The 19357-nt window shown below is 37.6% G+C and overlaps 2 protein-coding genes and 1 long non-coding RNA gene across 4 annotated transcripts; 1 reads left to right on the forward strand and 2 right to left on the reverse strand.

Moving 5' to 3' along the window:
• The first annotated feature begins 293 nt into the window (after positions 1 to 293).
• LOC141626771 (protein OCTOPUS-like) lies at positions 294 to 2384 on the forward strand. The gene has a single exon (XM_074440423.1). The coding sequence runs from the start codon at positions 376 to 378 to the stop codon at positions 2161 to 2163; it is 1788 nt and encodes a 595-aa protein (XP_074296524.1). The 5' UTR covers positions 294 to 375; the 3' UTR covers positions 2164 to 2384.
• Positions 2385 to 4140: 1756 nt separating this feature from the next.
• LOC141627034 (uncharacterized) lies at positions 4141 to 5198 on the reverse strand. The gene is made up of 2 exons (XR_012536597.1): positions 5031 to 5198; positions 4141 to 4917 (listed from the first exon to the last, which is right to left on the reverse strand). It is a non-coding gene; the product is annotated as an uncharacterized LOC141627034 (long non-coding RNA).
• A 4528-nt stretch (positions 5199 to 9726) lies between these two features.
• On the reverse strand, positions 9727 to 12437 carry LOC141632231 (uncharacterized). Of its 2 annotated transcripts, XM_074444794.1 has the most exons (4): positions 12269 to 12437; positions 10475 to 10929; positions 10110 to 10414; positions 9727 to 9984 (listed from the first exon to the last, which is right to left on the reverse strand). In XM_074444794.1, exons 2-4 carry the CDS (start codon positions 10829 to 10831, stop codon positions 9978 to 9980), a joined length of 669 nt encoding a protein of 222 aa, XP_074300895.1. In that variant the 5' UTR covers positions 10832 to 10929; positions 12269 to 12437; the 3' UTR covers positions 9727 to 9977. The 2 variants fall into 2 exon arrangements, with proteins under 2 accessions (XP_074300895.1, XP_074300894.1); XM_074444793.1 differs by having other exon boundaries at positions 9727 to 10002; positions 10110 to 10929; positions 12269 to 12392.
• Between the last annotated feature and the right edge of the window lie 6920 nt (positions 12438 to 19357).

The following is a 19357-nucleotide window of genomic DNA, read 5'->3' on the forward strand; positions in this document are numbered from 1 at the left end:
CCTCCGTCCCCTAGTTCGAAGGTGCAAGGAATTAATAGATTTAGCAGGCTGGGTTGTTCGCATTGAGCATGTCTATCGTGAAGCTAATCGAGCCGCGGATTGGCTAACAACAAATGGCATTCATTCGACCACTGATACTACTGTCTTCAACGCTCCTCCCACGGCCTTAAGATCCATCCTCCGAGACGATATTTTAGGAGTTTCTTTTTCACGTCTAGTTATTAGTTAATTTACAGGGCTAAAGTCGCTCTTGTAACCCCAAAAGAAAAAAAAAAAAAAAATCACACATATTAACACATCCAGTCTTTTAATACACTCTCTCTTCCTCATATATTCCTCCTAAATGTAAAATTACCAAATTATCCTCACCGGACAATGTCGCAAAACCCTAAACCTCGCCGTCTAATTTCATGCCGCCGCCACCCCGATTTTCCGACAGCCACCGGACTTTGCGGTCCCTGTCTTCACGAACGCCTCTCTTTCCTCACTCCGTCCACGTCATCCGCCTCCCCGAACGCCGCCGCGAATGCCGTCGCGCCAGAGTTACGGCGATGTAAGACTTTCTCGGCGAAGAACCGTGACGACGTCGTTTTAGCGCCTGGTCGTCGATCTTGTGATGTCGGAGGTTGTGGCTGTTCGCTTTCGGCTTTGTTTGATCAAGGGAAGGATGATAATGGTGGTGGTGGTGAGGTGATTGGATCGAAGAATGTTGTGATGACGTGGCCTATTCCTGAGGTTGATGATGAGGGTGACGAGGACGAGGATGATGACGAGAGTGTTCCGGAAGCGACTGTTGCGATTCCTAGGGTTTCGGATTTGGGGAAAAATGAAGGTGATATGAGTGAATTTGAGGAAGGAAAGACTATGAAAGTGTTTATAGATCTTGAGCTGAAATCTAATAGTGTTTCTAATAATAGAAAGGATTTTAAGGAAATTGCTGGTAGTTTCTTAAGTGCAGCTTCTGTTTTTAGTAAGAAATTGCGAAAATGGCAAAAAAAACAGGAATGCAGTAGTTCTACTAGACCTTCTGATTGTAATGGTAATGGTGATCGTGTTGATAAGATTTTGGGGGAGTTGAGGGTCGAAGATTTGAGAGGGAGGAGATTGAGTTATACTCAATCGGAGGTAGGAGATTACGGTTTTGGAAGGCGGTCGTGTGATACGGACACTAGGGGAGGTAGTGTCGTGTTAGGTCGTGCTTCGATTGATTGTGGTGCATTTGGGAGGAAGTCGTGTGATTCAGACCCTAGGTTTTCGATTGATATAGGTAAGGGGTCAGGTGATGAGAGTAAGCGCGAGTTTGTTGATGCACCTAGGGTGTCATGGGATGGTTATTTGGTTGGTGGTGGTGGTGGTGGTGGTGGGAGGGTGTTGTCTAATCGCGGAAATGCTCCTGTGGTCTCAGTTATAGAGAATGCTATGGCTACGGTTTATGGGTTTGATGATCAGGTTTTGGGTGAAGGGAAGGTTAGAATGAGTAATGGTGGTGATGAGAAGGATTCGTCAGTTAGGCGAAGAGATGGCTTTGATCGTTGTAGTTCAGTTAAGACGGATGTTGTGGTGATGTCGGAGGATAAAGGTTTGTCGAATGCTAAGGTGTCTCCGGCTGCTATTGGTCTTTTCAATGGGACTAAATTGCTTATTACTGAGAAGGAATTGAATGAATGGAGGTTGAATTCTTTGAAGGATGATAGCTCGGAGAGCTATGAGACGGCTTCTAAAGATCTTGGATCTGTCTCTAGTAGTAGTGTTGGGAAGGATGAGAAGAAATGTCGCCAATGGAACAAGTTGCGGAACTTTTGGGGTTCACTAAATAGAAGAAAAAGGGATAAATTTGGTGACGATGAAGAGCTCACAAGGGGAGATGGTCCAAGACCCGATGAAATGACGAATGGTAATAAGGGAGGTCTAGTTCGAAGCTATAGTACTTCGAGCTCTCGTGGCTCGTCTAGTGTTTTTGGATCAAGTAATGTAACTACCACTAGAACGGATTCCAAGGCCATTGTGAAAAGAAGACCAGATGACAGTGTTCTAGAAAGGAGTCGAAGTGGTAGATACTCACCGACGCCTAATAACATCGACAATGGCTTGCTGCAATTGTATTTGACGCCTCTAAGGAGCCGAAGGAGAAATAGGTTAGGAAAAGGTAGGTTGAAGAAATAGCATTCGTTGGCTAGAAGTGTGTTGAAGTTGTACTGAATGTAGGCATAATTGATAAGTTTAGAATGATTACGTATTTTCAGTATCGCCCTCTTTGTAAAGACACTTGTAGTTTGTTTCAAGTTCCTCTTTAAGATTAAAATGTCGCATATTTTTACCTTGTAGAACCAGTATCCCATTTTGAATAACAGGGTCAACATGTTGGTCAGATGATTTTACTTACATGAACTGTTTTATGTGGTTATCTTTTGTTTTTATTGTCGTTACGCATCTGCTAACACGTAGACCTGACACAGAAGGCCATTCGGGCTGGTTTGTTTTGAGTATACCGAATGTCTGAAATGTTTGCAGCAAATTTCGTTAGGCAGCTAATGGCTCAACCAGATCAAATGTACATTGAAGAGCAGTGGCTAACTGTACTACTGTAGCCCCTGAATGCCTGAATGAAGAAATTAATTTAAATGCACACGGTGTACTTTCACACTTTTTTTGTGGTGCCTAAAACTTTAACTGTGTGCCCGTAGTACCCTCAAGGTTTAGATTTGTGCACAACATAACCAATAATATAACTTCTCTTAAATTTTACAGTAATTAGTAATATGTGATACATTACTTAACAGAAGTTACATTATTAGTTAGTACATTATTGGTTATGTTGTGCATAAATCTAAACCTTGAGGGTACCATGGGTACAAAGTTAAAATTTTGGGCATCACAGAAAAAGTGTGAAAGTTCGAGGGCACCGTGTACATTTAAAGTCGATAACCACGGTCACACAATGACGTCAATCATCAACTAGCAGGTTTAGAATTTAATTCTAGATCAGAATTTTTAAGATTACAAATATAAACATTTACCTTTTGAAGATGAATTTTCTTAACTTAGCTTGAAAGTTCATATTCCTGTTTTCTAACTTGAGACTTTTGGGTTTTATTTTGGAAACTATGGATTTGTAAATTAAAAGTTATGAGTTTTAAGATGAAAATGGTGGGTTTTCAAATTAAACTTAATTACTCAATTCATTCCTTTCCCACAGATTTAGTTAGATGATTGATTATCTAAACTTATAAACTTTCAGTTTTTAATTTCTTTTTAATGGATGAAATCGTAATTTGTTTATCCTTTTGCTTTATTTTTGTAATGTACAATTTTTACTTTAAAGACCAGTAAATTTAGTTTAATAATTTATTGTTTTAGGAGGTTTGCTCTATTTTTATAAGGAGGATTTTGAGTTTTATAACTTATCGTTTTAATTTAAAAATACATTACGTTGAGATGAATACCTACAGCAAAGGGTTGCACGGAATGCGATCACCATTCACAACGAGCCTGGTGGTTGGGACGATGCATTTTGAAGGTATGGGCTGACTTTAGGGTGGGGGTTTATTAGTTTGCCGTGAATTTATGGGAAGTAATAAAAAGGAGAGAAAATATTACCAAGGGTAAGACCGTAAGAGATATGGTTGAGTGGAGTTTGGGCTTTGCATTAATTGAGCCCGTCTTATGATAAAATTAGTTTTATAGAACAATTAGTGTTTCCTAATTTATGTTCTAATCATATATTATTGTTCTATTTAACCATTAATTAGTAACACGTGATAATTATTTAAGAGAAGTTATATTATTAGTTATGTTGTGCACAAAGTTAAAATTTTGGGCACCAGAGAGAAAAGTGTGAAAGTTTAAGGGCACCGTGTGCATTTTCCGTAATTTAAATGATTCATTAAAATGTCTAATTCTCTTAATACTGTAAATTTGCAATTACTAATGCACCCATCAACAAACGTCAATTTTCGTTACACAGTCGAAAACCACCTCACTTTTTTCCCACACAAGAGCAAGGTCTTCAATGGTTTGCTGTTGGGTTAATGTCGTTGTCAACAATACAAGCCAAAAAAATACTCCGTAGAAAACAAAGGGAACCGTCTGAACTACACAAACCTTAAATAAGAAAAGTGAAAAATGGTCAACTATATCATCTTTTTCGAGTCAAGTAATGAGACCTCACAAGTTGTGTAATATCGACGTGATTAGGTCGCGACCTTTTCAAAGGATTAACGGTGTTAGTCGCTTCCACAACCTGCTCATCGTCACTATCCACAACTTTGCATCTTGGTCTAGTTAGCATTCTTATGCGATTAGGAACATAAACATTGAGATAATAACTAACAATATCTTTCCTCGTTTAGAGTGGAAATATCTCTCAGCCGGGTTAAGAAAACTCTTATCCTCTGACAATGGATTAATCTTTACAAGATGATCAAACGTCGCTTTCTACTTTGGCGTCCACGACTTGCCAACGTCTTCACCCATTTCAACGAACTTCCAACTTTTATAAGCGGGTCCCAGCTCAAACTGTAACCTCTTTCTTGCTTCGGACACATGTTTTTTTATGCATTGAGCAGATCCAAGAGCAGGACATGTACAAGAATCAGATCTTCCTTTGCCAACTTGATCTCCTTCTTGTAGGGTATTTTCGTCTTTAAGCGGCCAGAATTTTGTACCTAACCACTTTGAAGTATCTGGATAGCTAGTTGGGCTTGCTTCATTGGATGGGCATTCCCATTCCGACACATCAGCTTGGAATCGTGAGCCAAGAGGTATAACAAGTCCAGGTAAGCAGCCGTCGAGATGTGTTGACCAGCTCAATTACTTTTCCGGTGAAAGAAGGATTCTTTTCTTTGGCGTGTGCATTTCAGAGTGTATGCAAGTGTAGCCTTGTTAACTTGATGGCTCAAAATATTCAGGAAATGCTGCCTGTATGTAAGATATACTTTATGATTTCGATAATGAAATCAGTCTCAAGATACAATATAGATTTGAATTAATTCAACCCAAATTCAATTATAAAGACGGAATAAATGACTAACCTTGGTCCATGTCTTACAGACGCAATCAATTCAATAATAAGAAGTATAAGACGATTGATTCTCCTCCTTAACCCTTTTCTTTACTGTTTCTTGATGATGGAGAAGAAACTGCCTTTCACTTTCAATGTATGTAATGTTTGTGTATTTTGTCGATGAATAGTTCTGTGTATTTTTTTTCTATCATGTAGATCCATTTATTTATATAATGGGCTATGTACCTTTTCATAAAAACAAACCCGATCGTACCTTTTCGTGAAAGACGACGTATATTAGGGTAAGGTAGGAGGGAATAATAATTCCCGAACTTTAATTACATTAATCGGGACCGATTCATCACGATACCGTCTTTTATATTAAAGTCTCGTAATATTAATGTGAACTTAACTTTTATTAAAACCCGAAACACATAGGCCATACGAATATTATTAATTATTCTAACATTCTCCCACTTGGCCTTTGTGTTGACTTAATGGTTTAATAACTATAATGTGCACTTTTATGTTAAACTCACTAACTTTCATATCCTTAACCGAAATAGAACTAATTGGATCATGGCGGTCACACATCATTTACTAATCGACATGATTCCTTCCATGTATCACAAATCAATTCCAAATCTAGGTAAACCTTTAATTTGAGAAGAACATTAATTTTCACAATTAATCACATGTAATCTAAACTGTAATGTATACATATACTATAATGATTAACATGTCTATTATAAAGTAAACAATACTATAAGTGAATTCTAGATGTCACATTTATTATAAGCATATTAACTTCATAATAACAAGGCCTTTGATACAACACCCATGCGTTCTACATGGCCAATGAACGCCTTGGGTGGTAATCCCTTAGTTAATGGATCTGCTACCATCTTATCTGTTCTTATATGCTCAAATGACACTCTTTGCTTCTGTACCTCCTCTTTGACCGATAAGAACTTTAATTCCATGTGCTTAGCACCCTTGGAGTATTTATCGTTCTTAGAGAAGAAGACGGCTGTAGAATTGTCACAATAAATTCTCAGCGGCTTGGCAATACTATCGACAATCCCAAGTCCCGAGATAAAGTTTCGCAACCACAATGCATGAATAGTGGCCTAAAAGCATGCCACAAATTCGGCTTCCATAGTATAAGTAGCAATGACAGACTGCTTCCCACTATTCCATGATACTGCCCCTTCAGCTAAAAGGAACAAGTAGCCAAATGTTGATTTTCTACTATCAACACATCCGCATAATCAATCAATAACCAATCACTTCAAGATGATCGGATCTCCTATAAGTAAGCATGAGCTCCTTAGTGCCTTGTAAGTACCTAAGGACCTTCTTCGCACTTTCGGTGGTCCATCCCGGATTACTTTGGTACCGACCCAACATTCCAACAGCAAAGCTGATATCGGGTCGAGTACATGTCTGAACATAGTTCAAACTCCCAACCACAGATGCATATGGGATTCTCTCCATTTCTTTCCGTTCCAACTCATTACCGAGACATTGCATTTTACTAAATTTGTCCCCTTTCTGTATAGGAACTATCCCTGCAGAGCATTCATTCATTCTATATCTCTCCAAAACTTTGTCAATGTAAGCTTTCTGAGACAACCCTAACAATCCTTGTGATCTATCACGGAAAATTTCAATTCCGATCGTATAGGATGCCTCACCCATATCTTTCATTTCAAAGTTTTTAGATAGATATTTCTTTACATCATGTAACATGCCTAGATCATTCGCAGCTAGTAAAATATCGTCAACATATAAGACTAAAATAACAAATCTGCTCCCACTGATCTTAATATAGATACACCGATCAACGGTAATCTCTACAAACCTATATGACGTGATGGTATCATTAAACTTTAAATACCATTGTCTGGAAGCTTGTTTTAGCCCATATATCGACTTTCTCAGCCTGCACACCTTATCTACATTACCTGGGGATGCAAATCCTTCAGGTTGGTCCATATATACTTCTTCCTCAAGCTCACCGTTTAGAAAAGCGGTCTTTACATCCATTTGGTGAAGCTCTAGATCATAATGAGCTACCAAAGCCAAGACAATTCTTAAAGAATCTTTCTTTGACACCGGAGAGAAAGTTTCTTTATAGTCAATCCCATCTTTTTGATTAAAACCTTTGGCAACATGTCGAGCCTTATACCTTTCAATGTTACCTTTTGAGTCCCTTTTGGTCTTATAGACCCATTTCGACCCAACAGCCTTAGAACTCTCAGGTAACACTACTAAGTCCCATACTTTGTTGTCATCCATAGATTTCATCTCCTCTTTCATGGCAATTAACCACTTTTCAGAATTATCACTTTCCATGGCCTTACGGAATGAGATGGGATCCTCACTAATGCTCAAGTCACATTCAACGTTATATGTCTCGTAGTCATCTGGGATGGTTGATCTTCATTCTTTTATAGATCGCCTTAATTGTTCCTCTGGAACATTGACTACCCTTCTTCGCCTTACAGGTTGCCTTGACTGTTCACGTGACATATTATTCTCAACTTGAATTGTGACTTGATCATCATTGTTATTGTCATTGTCATTTTGTGGGTCTTGCACTTCATTTCGTTATTGTCCCATTATGTCATTTGACTGTGACGATACAATTGGTACAACAATTTCACGTGCAATTTCAGGAGAAGAAGCTTCAACCTGAATTTCTTTAATGTCCACTTTTCGTGGTTCAATGCTCCCACTAGTTTGACCGTTCTCAATGAATCTAGCATTTCCAGTCTCTACTATTCTCGTACTGTGATTAGGACAGTAAAATCTATACCCCTTTGACTTTTCAGGATAGCCAATGAAATGACCACTAACTGTCCTAGGATCTAGCTTCTTTTCATTTGGGTTATACAACCTTACTTCAGCTGGGCAACCCCAAACTCGAAGATGTCTTAAACTCGGTTTCCTTCCTGTCCACAGTTCATAAGGAGTCTTAGGAACTGCTTTACTAGAAACCCGATTTAAAACATAGGTTGTTGTCTTTAATGCATAAATCCATAGTAAAAGAGGTAAAGAACAATTACTTAACATGCTCCTAACCATTTCAATCAAAGTACGATTCCGCCTTTCAACAACACCGTTCTGCTGAGGTGTACCGGGCATTGTATATTGTGCACAAATACCCATACTTTCAAGTAACTTTGCAAATGGACCAGGTGTGGGAAATAATCTGTATACTTCCCTTATTATTAAGGATTATAACGAATTATAGAGATGATTACAAGTCATAAAACTAAATTGCATAAACAAAAGCGTAAAGGATTAAGAAATAACCTTCGGTCCTAGCTTTTATGGCCTATGAACAATATCGCAATGATATTCTCCTATCAGTTGCACCCAAGACGATATGAGATATGCCTTGCTTCTTGCTAGAATCGATCCCTCAAATTTTCTGTAAAACTTTTAGGTTATTTTTTGGTTTTTGTGTTTTTAGATGAGAGGCAAGAATGATTTAGAAAATTAGGTTAAGAAGTGATCACCCTCATCTTCCTTTAAACCGAGTATAAGGAGTAATTAGGGTAGATTTTATTTCTTCTAATTTTCGGCCCATTTACCGAGACAGGCATATCAGTCGATCGACTGACACACCCGGTCGATCGACCATGTATATAATGCATTATTTATAAATTGTCATTTATATTATACCGCATTAACTAATACGGGTCAATAATAATTTATTATGACAATATCGTATAATTTATCATTAGCTGATTAAATATAATTGATTACATTTAATTACGAATTAACATATTAATTCGTCCAAACTAACATTATATACATTAATTAAATATAACTTATTATATTCAATTTACGAATTGACAATTAATTCGTCTCAACTAATATTATTTAATCGGCATTAAATAATTGTCTCATCAACACATTGACTAATTGTTTAGTCATATAAGGCATCAATGTGATTATATTTTCATACAATCAGATTTCTCAAACACATCCTTTAGGTGTGACTTTTAGGGACCAGTTGATCACCGCCATCAGTATGATAATAACGTCAAACTTTCTAGCAAGCCAACCGTTATTAGGTAATCGTTAATCAACTGATAAAATACGAAGTATACCCTTGTGAACCTATAAGAGATTTATAAATGTTATCACACTAATTTGTGGAGGACACAAGCTCCAACACCAGGACATTGTCCATTTTCAGTAAACCTTCCATAAAACTCACCACCCCTATCCGATCTCACAATTTTCACTTTCTTTTCCAGCTGCCTTTCCACCTCATTTATGAATATCTCAAGGACATCCACAGAATGAGCCTTTTCATGCAACAAATAAGTGAAACCATACCGCGATAAATCATCTATAAAAGTGATAAAGTACTTTTCACCACTCCAAGATGGAGTGTCAAAAGGTCCACAAATATCGGTGTGTATAATTTCTAAAAGCTGAGAGCTCCTTGTAGCTGATTTCTTTACTGTATGTTTAGTCTGCTTACCTTTAATGCAGTCTACACACACATCTAAGTCACTAAAATCCAATTGAGGTAGAATTTCATCTTTTACCAACCTCGTTAACCTTTCTTTGGATATGTGACCTAGCCTTTGATGCCACAAGTAAGCTGATTTTTCATTTGATGCACTACGTTTAATACCTTGACACTCAACATAAAATAGGGAATCAGAAAATTTAACATCAAGATTGAACCTATAAAGTGAATCAATCAAAGTACTACTACCATAAAAGTATTCATTACGGTACATAGAAACTACACCATGTCCAAACTTGAAATTAAAACCTAAGTTATCCAATTTACTTAATGAAACAAGATTTCTAGCACAATCGGGTACATAGAGACAATCTGTAAGATCTATATGACAACCAGTGTCTAAGATTAATCTGTAAGTCCCAATGCCCTCAATGCGTGCTTTCATCCTGTTTCCCATGGATACAAACTGTTCAGCTCCTCTTATGGGCTGGATCATACGATATCCCTGTTTAATGTGAGAAATATGAGTAGTTACACCAGAATCTAACCACCAAGTATTACTAGGTACTTCTATAATATTTGATTCAAAGCAAACAAAACTATAATGTTTACCTTTCTTTTCGAACCATGCCTTCCTTTTTAGGATAATCCTTCTTGAAGTGTCCCGTTTTCTTGCAAAAGTGACACTTCTTCTCTTTCTGGATCGCACTTTCAGGTCCCTTAAAGAAAGACTTTCCCTTCTTACCATTCTTACCCTTCTTACTCGGTTTAGCCTTGCTGCTGCTGGCACCATCATGACTTAGGAAATGAACAGCTTGATCTTTCATCTTCTTTAATCTCCCCTCCTCCTGTATAAGCATGGCTTTTAACTCTTGATAGTTCCATTTATCTTTTATGGTGTTATAGTTCACCTGAAACTGGCCAAACTCATAAGGTAGAGAGTTAATGATGAATTGTACCAAGAAAGTATCACTTACGTCCATCCCTAAAGTCTTCAACTTTGCTGCCAGGTTAGACATGTGTGTTACATGATCATGAATTGGTTGAGACCAGTCAAACCTTTTAGTAGTTAGCTCACTCATTAAACTACCAACAATTGACTTATCAGCTAAATCCGACTGTGAACACTCCTTTACATTAAGCATGAATTCCCTTGCTTTCTCTGTTTTAGGCATGGAGGGCTTAATGTTATCAGCCATTGTCATCCTCATGAGGTGTAAACCCAACCTGTTAGATTTCTCCCAAGCCTGATAATGACACTTTTCGGCTTCGGAGCTTTCAGGTGTAATTTTTGTTGGTACCTCATCTTTCAGGATGGCAATGTCCAAAGCCATTATACACAGTGTATACTGGATCTTTAAGGCTCACTCATCATAATTAAGCCCATTGAACTTTACAAAAGAGTCAGCAGATGCAAACAAATTTGGAGATGCTGCAAACATTTATACATGTTACCAATTAGTGCTTTGAAAAACTATTATACAGATTCAAATAATATTATATAAACTTTTATACATGTGTATTTAAATGACCTTTGGGCAACACTTAAATACAAGTAACCATCATTGATGTTAATATATACTTTAACAATTAATTATAACACACATGAATAATAAGAATGCTATATTTGGATATACATACTATTAGACCCACTTTATGAATAATTAATCCTTTCATATTATCAACTTTATTTAATGACCCACCTTTGGGTGATCTCCCAAAATATAGATGACAAAAAAAAAAAAATTGATCAATCAAACTATAATGTCATTTAACCATCTCTGTTAAACATGATCAATTAAAAACTTTAATTTCAAATGTCTAAATGCAATATAACAAGGCCACTTTGGTGACTAACATGTAATATACAAAATAGACATTTAAACTTAATGGTAAATATATCATCATAATATGTTAATAATTCATAACATGAATTTACCCATTACTTTAATGTGTTTCACTTACCGGCTTCATATCATTATGCGCTTCACACTTTAGAGTACAACAATTTATGGTATTAACGCAGTGAAACACCAAAAAAATATTCATGAACTATTGTATAGAGACACAACCACATTATTCTCATTGATGTATGCATGTTAATAATCACATTAGTTGAGAACAATGTTTATTATACATACAATAGAAACCGTTTGGCAACAATGTTTATTATTTGTATAGGGACAAATCAGGGGACTGTTTTCCTTTAATAGCCCATAAAACAAAATGTTGAATGCAAAAATAAGAACATACAGAAGTACAAAGGTACGTTCGTATTAGTGGTTGAATTCCATTTCCATAAAATAATGTCAGGTTGAATTCATCAATTCACCATAAAATAAGACTGTGAAAAGCGGAAGCACATGTTTCATTGAAAGAATTGTGAGTATTCATTTGTCATATCTAAAAGTGAGGCCCACTACCACAAATTATATGAATGTGATGTACGTCATACACACTTACATATTCAATTGACGTGATACCCAGTACACAAATTACCGTATTGGGAAATTATGACAATAATCAACATATGAGGGAAAGCAATATATGTGAACATGTGCCAAAAGTCTCACTGCAATTATTCTCCAACATACTCAACGCACAAATACAACTTTTACACTTTTATAGTAAATTAATCAAATCTATAATTGCTCTGATACCAAATGTAAGATATATTTATGATTTCGATAATGAAATCAGTCCCAAGATACAATATAGATTTGAATTAATTCAACCCAAATTCAATTATAAAGACGAAATAAAGGACTAACCTTGGTCCATGTCTTACAGACGCAATCAATTCAATAATAAGAAGTATAAGACGATTGATTCTCCTCCTTAACCCTTTTCTTTACTGTTTCTTGATGATGGAGAAGAAACTGCCTTTCACTTTCAATGTACGTATGTTTGTGTATTTTGTCGATGAATCGTTTTGTGTATTTTTTTCTATCATGTAGATCGATTTATTTATATAATAGGCTACGTACCTTTTCGCAAAAACAAACCCGATCGTACCTTTTCGTGAAAGACGACGTATATTAGGGTAAGGTAGGAGGGAATAATAATTCCCGAACTTTAATTACATTAATCGGGATCGATCCATCACGATACCGTATTTTATATTAAAGTCTCGTAATATTAATGTGAACTTAACTTTTATTAAAACCCGAAACACATAGGCCATACGAATATTATTAATTAATCTAACACTGTACACTTCTCACTTCTCAGCTATAGCCAAATTCTCTGCACCACCTTGTTTTATTTGTATTGGATTAGTTTTTGTCAAAACAAATCCACCACCATCGGAAGAATGCACATGTCAGCGAAAGTAGCCAATAAAAAATGTGAGGTACTCATGATCTGGATTTGAAACTGTCAATATCAATATATACTCTTATAGCTACCTTTACACCAAAAGCATTCACACGTATAAACTTAAAAATGATGAACAATTTGAAACAACATCAACACAAGAACGGAAGAAAAATGAATTTATCTAAGCACGCACTAAAAAGTCACATTAATCTCGCTAGAGCAATAGTGTAACTAACTATGTTACTCTCACGCTTCATATTACCTTATATATCTGACACTCCTAAAACGTCGCTATTTAAGACGGTCAAATTAACAATTTATATACCACAATACGTACTAATTAATTCTAATTCTAAACTAGTAAAGTAGCAAGCAAAAGGATCGAACCCAAGAGAAGGGGGGTTTTGCAATGGTGAATTTAAAAGAGCAACTATAACAATTGTGAAATTAACAAGTATGTAAAAAAAGGTTTTTTTTTGGTTTGGTTTTCAAAGACACAAAAGGAAATTCAAGCAAGAGTAAGCAACAAGTAATCAAACAAGCAAGTTTTGAGACGAAAATTTATCAAATTTAAGAGAGACTTAATCCGACTCAATAAAGTGAGACACTTTAGTTAATAAGACCACAAAATCAATCCTTTAATTATATATTATCACCCTATTGTGAAGATAAATCTTCTAACTCTCCTTAATAATGGCCAAATGACAAGGAAATAACACTTAATCAAATAACCGAACTTATCAATTCTACCAAGTAGAAATCACATACATTGGTCAAATTAACAAGAAGATATGAGCACTAGAGATTCAATAGGGGTAATTAGACACAATGAAATCACGATTAATGCCTAGTTACAAGTTAATCCTTTACTTGCTAGTTAAACCAAGAAGAAATCACATTCATTAGCAAAATAACAAGGTGTTGCAAAGATGAGATTACATGGAAATCACACTTAATACTCCCAACAACAATAAATTAAGGAACTTGATTAATTAAGCAACATGGAAATCACACTTAATTACTCAATGTAAACAAGGATTCCAAAATTCAAACAATAAACACAAAGGATTAACAATGATAATGAAAATTAAGGAAAGATTAAGTAGTCTTACAACCAAAGATTACACCTTTGAGCCGGATTAAGATGAGAAGATTAGTTCTCCATAGTAGATCTAAACCCAATAAAAAAGATGAATAATTCCCAAAATTACAACTTGATTAATTAAAATGAGCATAAGATGTCTTAACCTAGAGGAAAACATCCTATATATAGTCTAACATAACCTAATAACCACGGGCTTAACGTAGGAATAGCCCGTAATACAAAACGGCACAAACCCAGAAAACTCGCACCGTGCGAGTTCTGGTGTCTGGAAACTCGCACCGTGCGAGAAGTGGCATGGAGTGCGTTTTTCAATCGTTGCTTGCTTGATCCTTGGAAGGCTTTCTCATGATGTTTCTTATAGCTGGGTTTTCTTCTTCTTTTCTTTCTTTTTTTTGTCTTTTTTCTTTGTCTTTTATTTATTTTTTATTTTTTTTTGAATTGAAATACGATGCATGAAATGAATATATTACAAAATATACATGATGTTACCAACTCATGTTCACCCCACACTTAATTCTTCACTTTGTCCCCAAAGTGTGAGGTGAACACCCTAAACCCGCTCAAGAGTGTGAGCTTGAGGCACCTCCATTTCCCGGAGGTCCTCCCCTTCTTCTTGATTCCCTTCTTCTTCGAAATCTAGCCATCTAGGCTCTTGTTTCATCCACTCGAGTCTCACCATAGCCTTGGTATTGGGTGGGGAATTGTTGCATGTGTTGGGCATTCATGGCCGCCACCATATCAAAAGTTGCGTTTTGGACATAACGCACCTCTTCCATGTCCTCTTGGTAGTGGTGGTAGCGGTTCTCGGTGATTCCCCACCGGGCATTCTCCGTAAGTTGAATTTGGGAGAGAGTGGACTTAAGGTTTGTTACATGGTTTGTGACATCCGATTGCCATGTTTGGAAAGCCGGGTAGTTGAATTGTGGTGCCATGAAGGCATGTTATTGTGATGGTTCTTGTGGCATGTGAGGTGGAGTGAAGTGGGGTTCATTAAAAGGAGCATTTAGCATTGGTTCATCAAAAGGTGCATCAACATGTGGCATGCCACCATAAGTTAGAGCTCCCCCCCCCCCATTGTGGTTGCTCTCCACCTCCCTCATTTTCGGGTTCAATTACATGGGCTCTATCAACCCAAAGGTCCACAAACTCATCATCGGGGGGCATGTAAAAGTCTTGGCCACTTCCCCAACCTAAGGGTGAGTTGGGGGGACAGGGTAAGTACATGTAATACTTGTAGTTCTTGCCACCCATGCACCAAATCACCAAGGGGGCGGTCTTGTCAGCTACCTCAAGCATATTTGCTTTCGACAAATACTTGTAGTCCATGAGATAGTCACCCTCAAGAGGCCAAGCATTGGCCGGAAAAGATACTCCCGTTTTGGCCACAATCATCTCAATCATACACTCGATAAAAATGGTTCCCTTTGGTTCTTTTTTGTAATTCGAGGCAACCTTTCACAAATAAGTCGGCCCAATCCGGGTTCATCTTGGTTGGTTCGGTCATGACCAAAAATTTTGTGTTTATATGTCGGCTCACTATGCGCAATATCGGGTGGGGAAGGGTTGTGTTCTTTGAATTTCCATGCCTCACATCCCCCGTAATGTTGATCTAAAACTCACTCAATTTCTTCTTGTCAGTGGGTTCATTTATGGGGGATTTAGTGATGTGGAGGGCCTCCCTCACTTGGTCAAGAGTTAGTGTATGGACAAGTCGACATGCCGAAATTTGATTCCCGGGGTTCTATCCCTCCCCAACTTTACTCTCTCCAAGGTAGAGAGAAATTCAAAGGTAACACCTCTTCGGGTGTGTGCGGTTTTATCATTATAAGAGTCTAGGCCAAGTTTTTCGAGGAGCATTCGGGTCATTGGGAGCATGCGTAAGTCAATAAGAAGATTCTCATCAAAGAATCTAGTCATCGCTATGGATGACGAAGACTCAAACTTTCTCCAATTTTGCAAGGCTTTATCTCGGAGTCCCTCCTTCCCCGTATACTCATTAGCATCAAAAGCCGAGGCTCCCTTGGGTCCTTGTGAGGAGGAAGTCTCGGAAGCCTTACCTTTTCCCATGGTACAACAATTTTTTTCAGAAAAGAACAAGTTTGAAAAGAATTTTTGGTTGAGGCAAATGAACAAACACCTAGTATGCACTAAAAGAATGATGTGCTAACTAGTTGTTTATTGAATGTAAAGCACCTCACAAGTTAGAAATTGTTTAAGGGCTAGAAACAACAATAATTTGACCACAAATTTTCGACTTCCACTAAGTAAATTTCGAAAATTTGGTAACTTGAAATGACAAGAATAAGAATAAGGTGTATACCTCCCTTTTGATTCTTGTAAATGTTGTTGGATGATGAGTATTACACAAGAATGCTCCAATTAGTCCCTTTAATCCTATTGCAAACCCAAAATCTTCAAATCTTGAATCAACAAAACCCTAGGACGATTTCTTGTGACTGAAATGGGTCGATTTTGCTGCAAATTTTCGCCCAAATTGATGTTGGGTGATGAAAATTGATGAATATTGGAAGTTAAATGCTTGAATTTGATGATTTGTGAAGGATTTGAAGGTTGATTTTGAGTGGGTTAAGGTTAGGGTTAGGAAAGAGAAGGGGAATTATGAGAATTTGGGAAGAACAAATGTGAATTAAAGGAGAGCTCGACTGAATGTTGCCTTAAATCAGATTTCTCGCACGGTGCGAAAAATGCACTCTGAAAACTCGCACCGTGCGAGTTCCTGGCTGGAGTCACGTCTTTTGTTGCTTAATTCTTCCATGCTTAGCCAATGTTTACACATTTTTCTTCCTTCATTTCTTCACTTATGCCCTTGATTTGACATCTATACACTAACACACATATTAAAACATTCTAACATGCCAAAACATTAATGAAAATGCAAGTAAATAAAATTATAATGCAATTAACTAATTGATGCAATTAATTTAAACATGCAAAAATGCAATGAAAACAATGAAATGCGGAAATTAAATACGCAAGGGAAGAAATATTTACAAACTTTTGCCGTTTATTTAACGTCGATGGCTCAACAAAGTTGCATCTCCATTAATTTTCATAAATTGGATCAACAAGGTGTAGTGTTCCCACTTCACCCATTTCAATTCCTCCATGATAGTGCTTGAGCCTTTGACCGTTCACTTTCAAAACTTTCCCGGACTTTAAACATTTGATCTCGATTGCTCCATATGGAAAAACACGAACCACCTCATATGGTCCCATCCATCTAGACCTCAATTTTCCCGAGAAAAGTCTAAGCCGATTTTGAAAGAGTAAGACTTTCTCTCCCACTTGGAACACTCTTCTTGAAATCATGTTATCATGCCATGCTCTTGTTCTTGTCTTTGGAAGCATTCTCATAAGCATCATTTCGAATTTCTTCCAATTCTTGGAGTTGAAGTTTCCTATGAAGCCCCGCTTCACTCATTTGCAAATTGAATGACTTGACCGCCCAATAAGCCCTATGTTCAAGCTCCACGGGTAAATGACATGGTTCTCCAAATAGTAAGCGGTAAAGTGACATCCCGATTGGTATTTTGTAGGCCGTGCGATATGCCCACAAAGCATCATCCAACCTCAAACTCCAATCCTTGCGGTCGGGATTCACCGTCTTTTCAAGGATAGACTTGATCTCCCTATTAGAAACCTCGGCTTGACCGTTGGTTTGAGGGTGATAGGCGGTGGATACCTTGTGAATTACCCCATACTTTTTTAGTAGAGCTCCAATGACTTTGTTGCAAAAGTGAGTTCCACGGTCGCTTATCAAGGCCTTTGGGAAACCAAATCGAGAGAAGATTTTGGTTTTGATGAATTCTCCAACTACCTTTGCATCATCGGTCTTAGTGGCCTTAGCCTCCACCCACTTGGAGATGTATTCCACCGCCAAAAGTATATAAATGTAACCACAAGATGCGGGAAATGGTCCCATGAAGTCAATGCCCCATACATCGAATATTTCACAATAGATCATTGGATTTTGTGGCATTTCTCCTCTTCTTGAAATGTTGCCAACTCTTTGGCATCTATCACATGTCTTCACTATAGCATGATCATCCCGGAATAGTGTGGGCCAAAAGAAACCACTTTCCAAGACTTTCCTAGCCGTTTTCTTGGCTCCAAAATGCCCACCACAAGCATATTCGTGACAAAATTTAAGAATTGGAATGACTTCGGTATCCGGGACACATCTCCTAATGACTTGGTCGGCATAAAACTTCCAAAGGTATGGGTCATCCCACACATAATATTTAGCATCACTCTTGATCTTATCCCGCTGGGAACGAGAAAGACCCTTTGGAAACTCTTGTAAAACCAAGAAGTTGACTATATGGGCATACCATGGCTCAATGGAATACAAGGCTAGAAGTGTGTCATCCGGAAAGGTGGCTTGTATTGGTGATTCCAAGACTTCTTGAGGTTTCTCTTGCAAAATTTTACTTAGGTGATCCGCCACCGTGTTAGTTTTGCCCTTCTTGTCTTTGAGCTCAACATTAAACTCACTCAAAAGCAATACCCATCGCATTAAACGAGGTTTGGATTCCTTCTTGTTCACCAAATGCCTTAAGGCGGCATGATCCATGAAGATGATGACCTTGGCTCCAAGAATATAAGGTCAAAATTTCTCCAAAGCAAACACTACCGCAATGAATTCTTTCTCGGTAGTGGTATAGTTTCTTTGAGCCTCATTCATCATTGTCGACGCATATTGAATAACATGAGGTGATCTTCCTACCCTTTGGCCAAGTACCGTGCCAAGGGCATAATTACTCGCGTCCGACATTATCTCAAATGGTTCATTCCAATTGGGAGGTTGAATTATAGGTGCCAAAATAAGCTTCTCCTTGAGCATATCAAAATCTTCCTTGCATTCTTCACTCATGATGAATTCACAATCCTTTTGAAGTAGCTTGCATAAAGGAGTGGCACTCTTGGAGAAATCCTTGATGAAGCGCCGGTAGAACCCGGCGTGACCTAAGAAAGATCTCACTTCACGCACATTAGTAGGATAAGGCAAGGTGCGAATGGTATCGACCTTGGCCTTATCAACCTCAATCCCCTTAGAGGAGACCACATGTCCCAACACTATTCCTTCATCAACCATGAAATGAAATTTCTCATGGTTGAGAACGAGGTTGGTATTAATACATCTTTGGAAAACCCAAGAGAGATGACTTAAACACTCCTCAAAAGATTGACCATGAACGGTAAAATCATCCATAAATGCTTCAATAAAGTCCTCCACATGATCCGAAAAGATGCTCATCATGCACCTTTGGAACGTTCCCGGTGCGTTACAAAGACCGAAAGGCATCTTTCTATAGGCAAACGTTCCAAAAGGATATGTGAAAGTGGTTTTTGTTTGGTCCTCGGGTGCAATTGGGATTTGAAAGTAACCCGAGTAGCCATCCAAAAAGCAATAAAA

The sequence above is a fragment of the Silene latifolia genome, chromosome Y (assembly GCF_048544455.1).
Source record: "Silene latifolia isolate original U9 population chromosome Y, ASM4854445v1, whole genome shotgun sequence".
NCBI lineage: Eukaryota > Viridiplantae > Streptophyta > Magnoliopsida > Caryophyllales > Caryophyllaceae > Silene > Silene latifolia.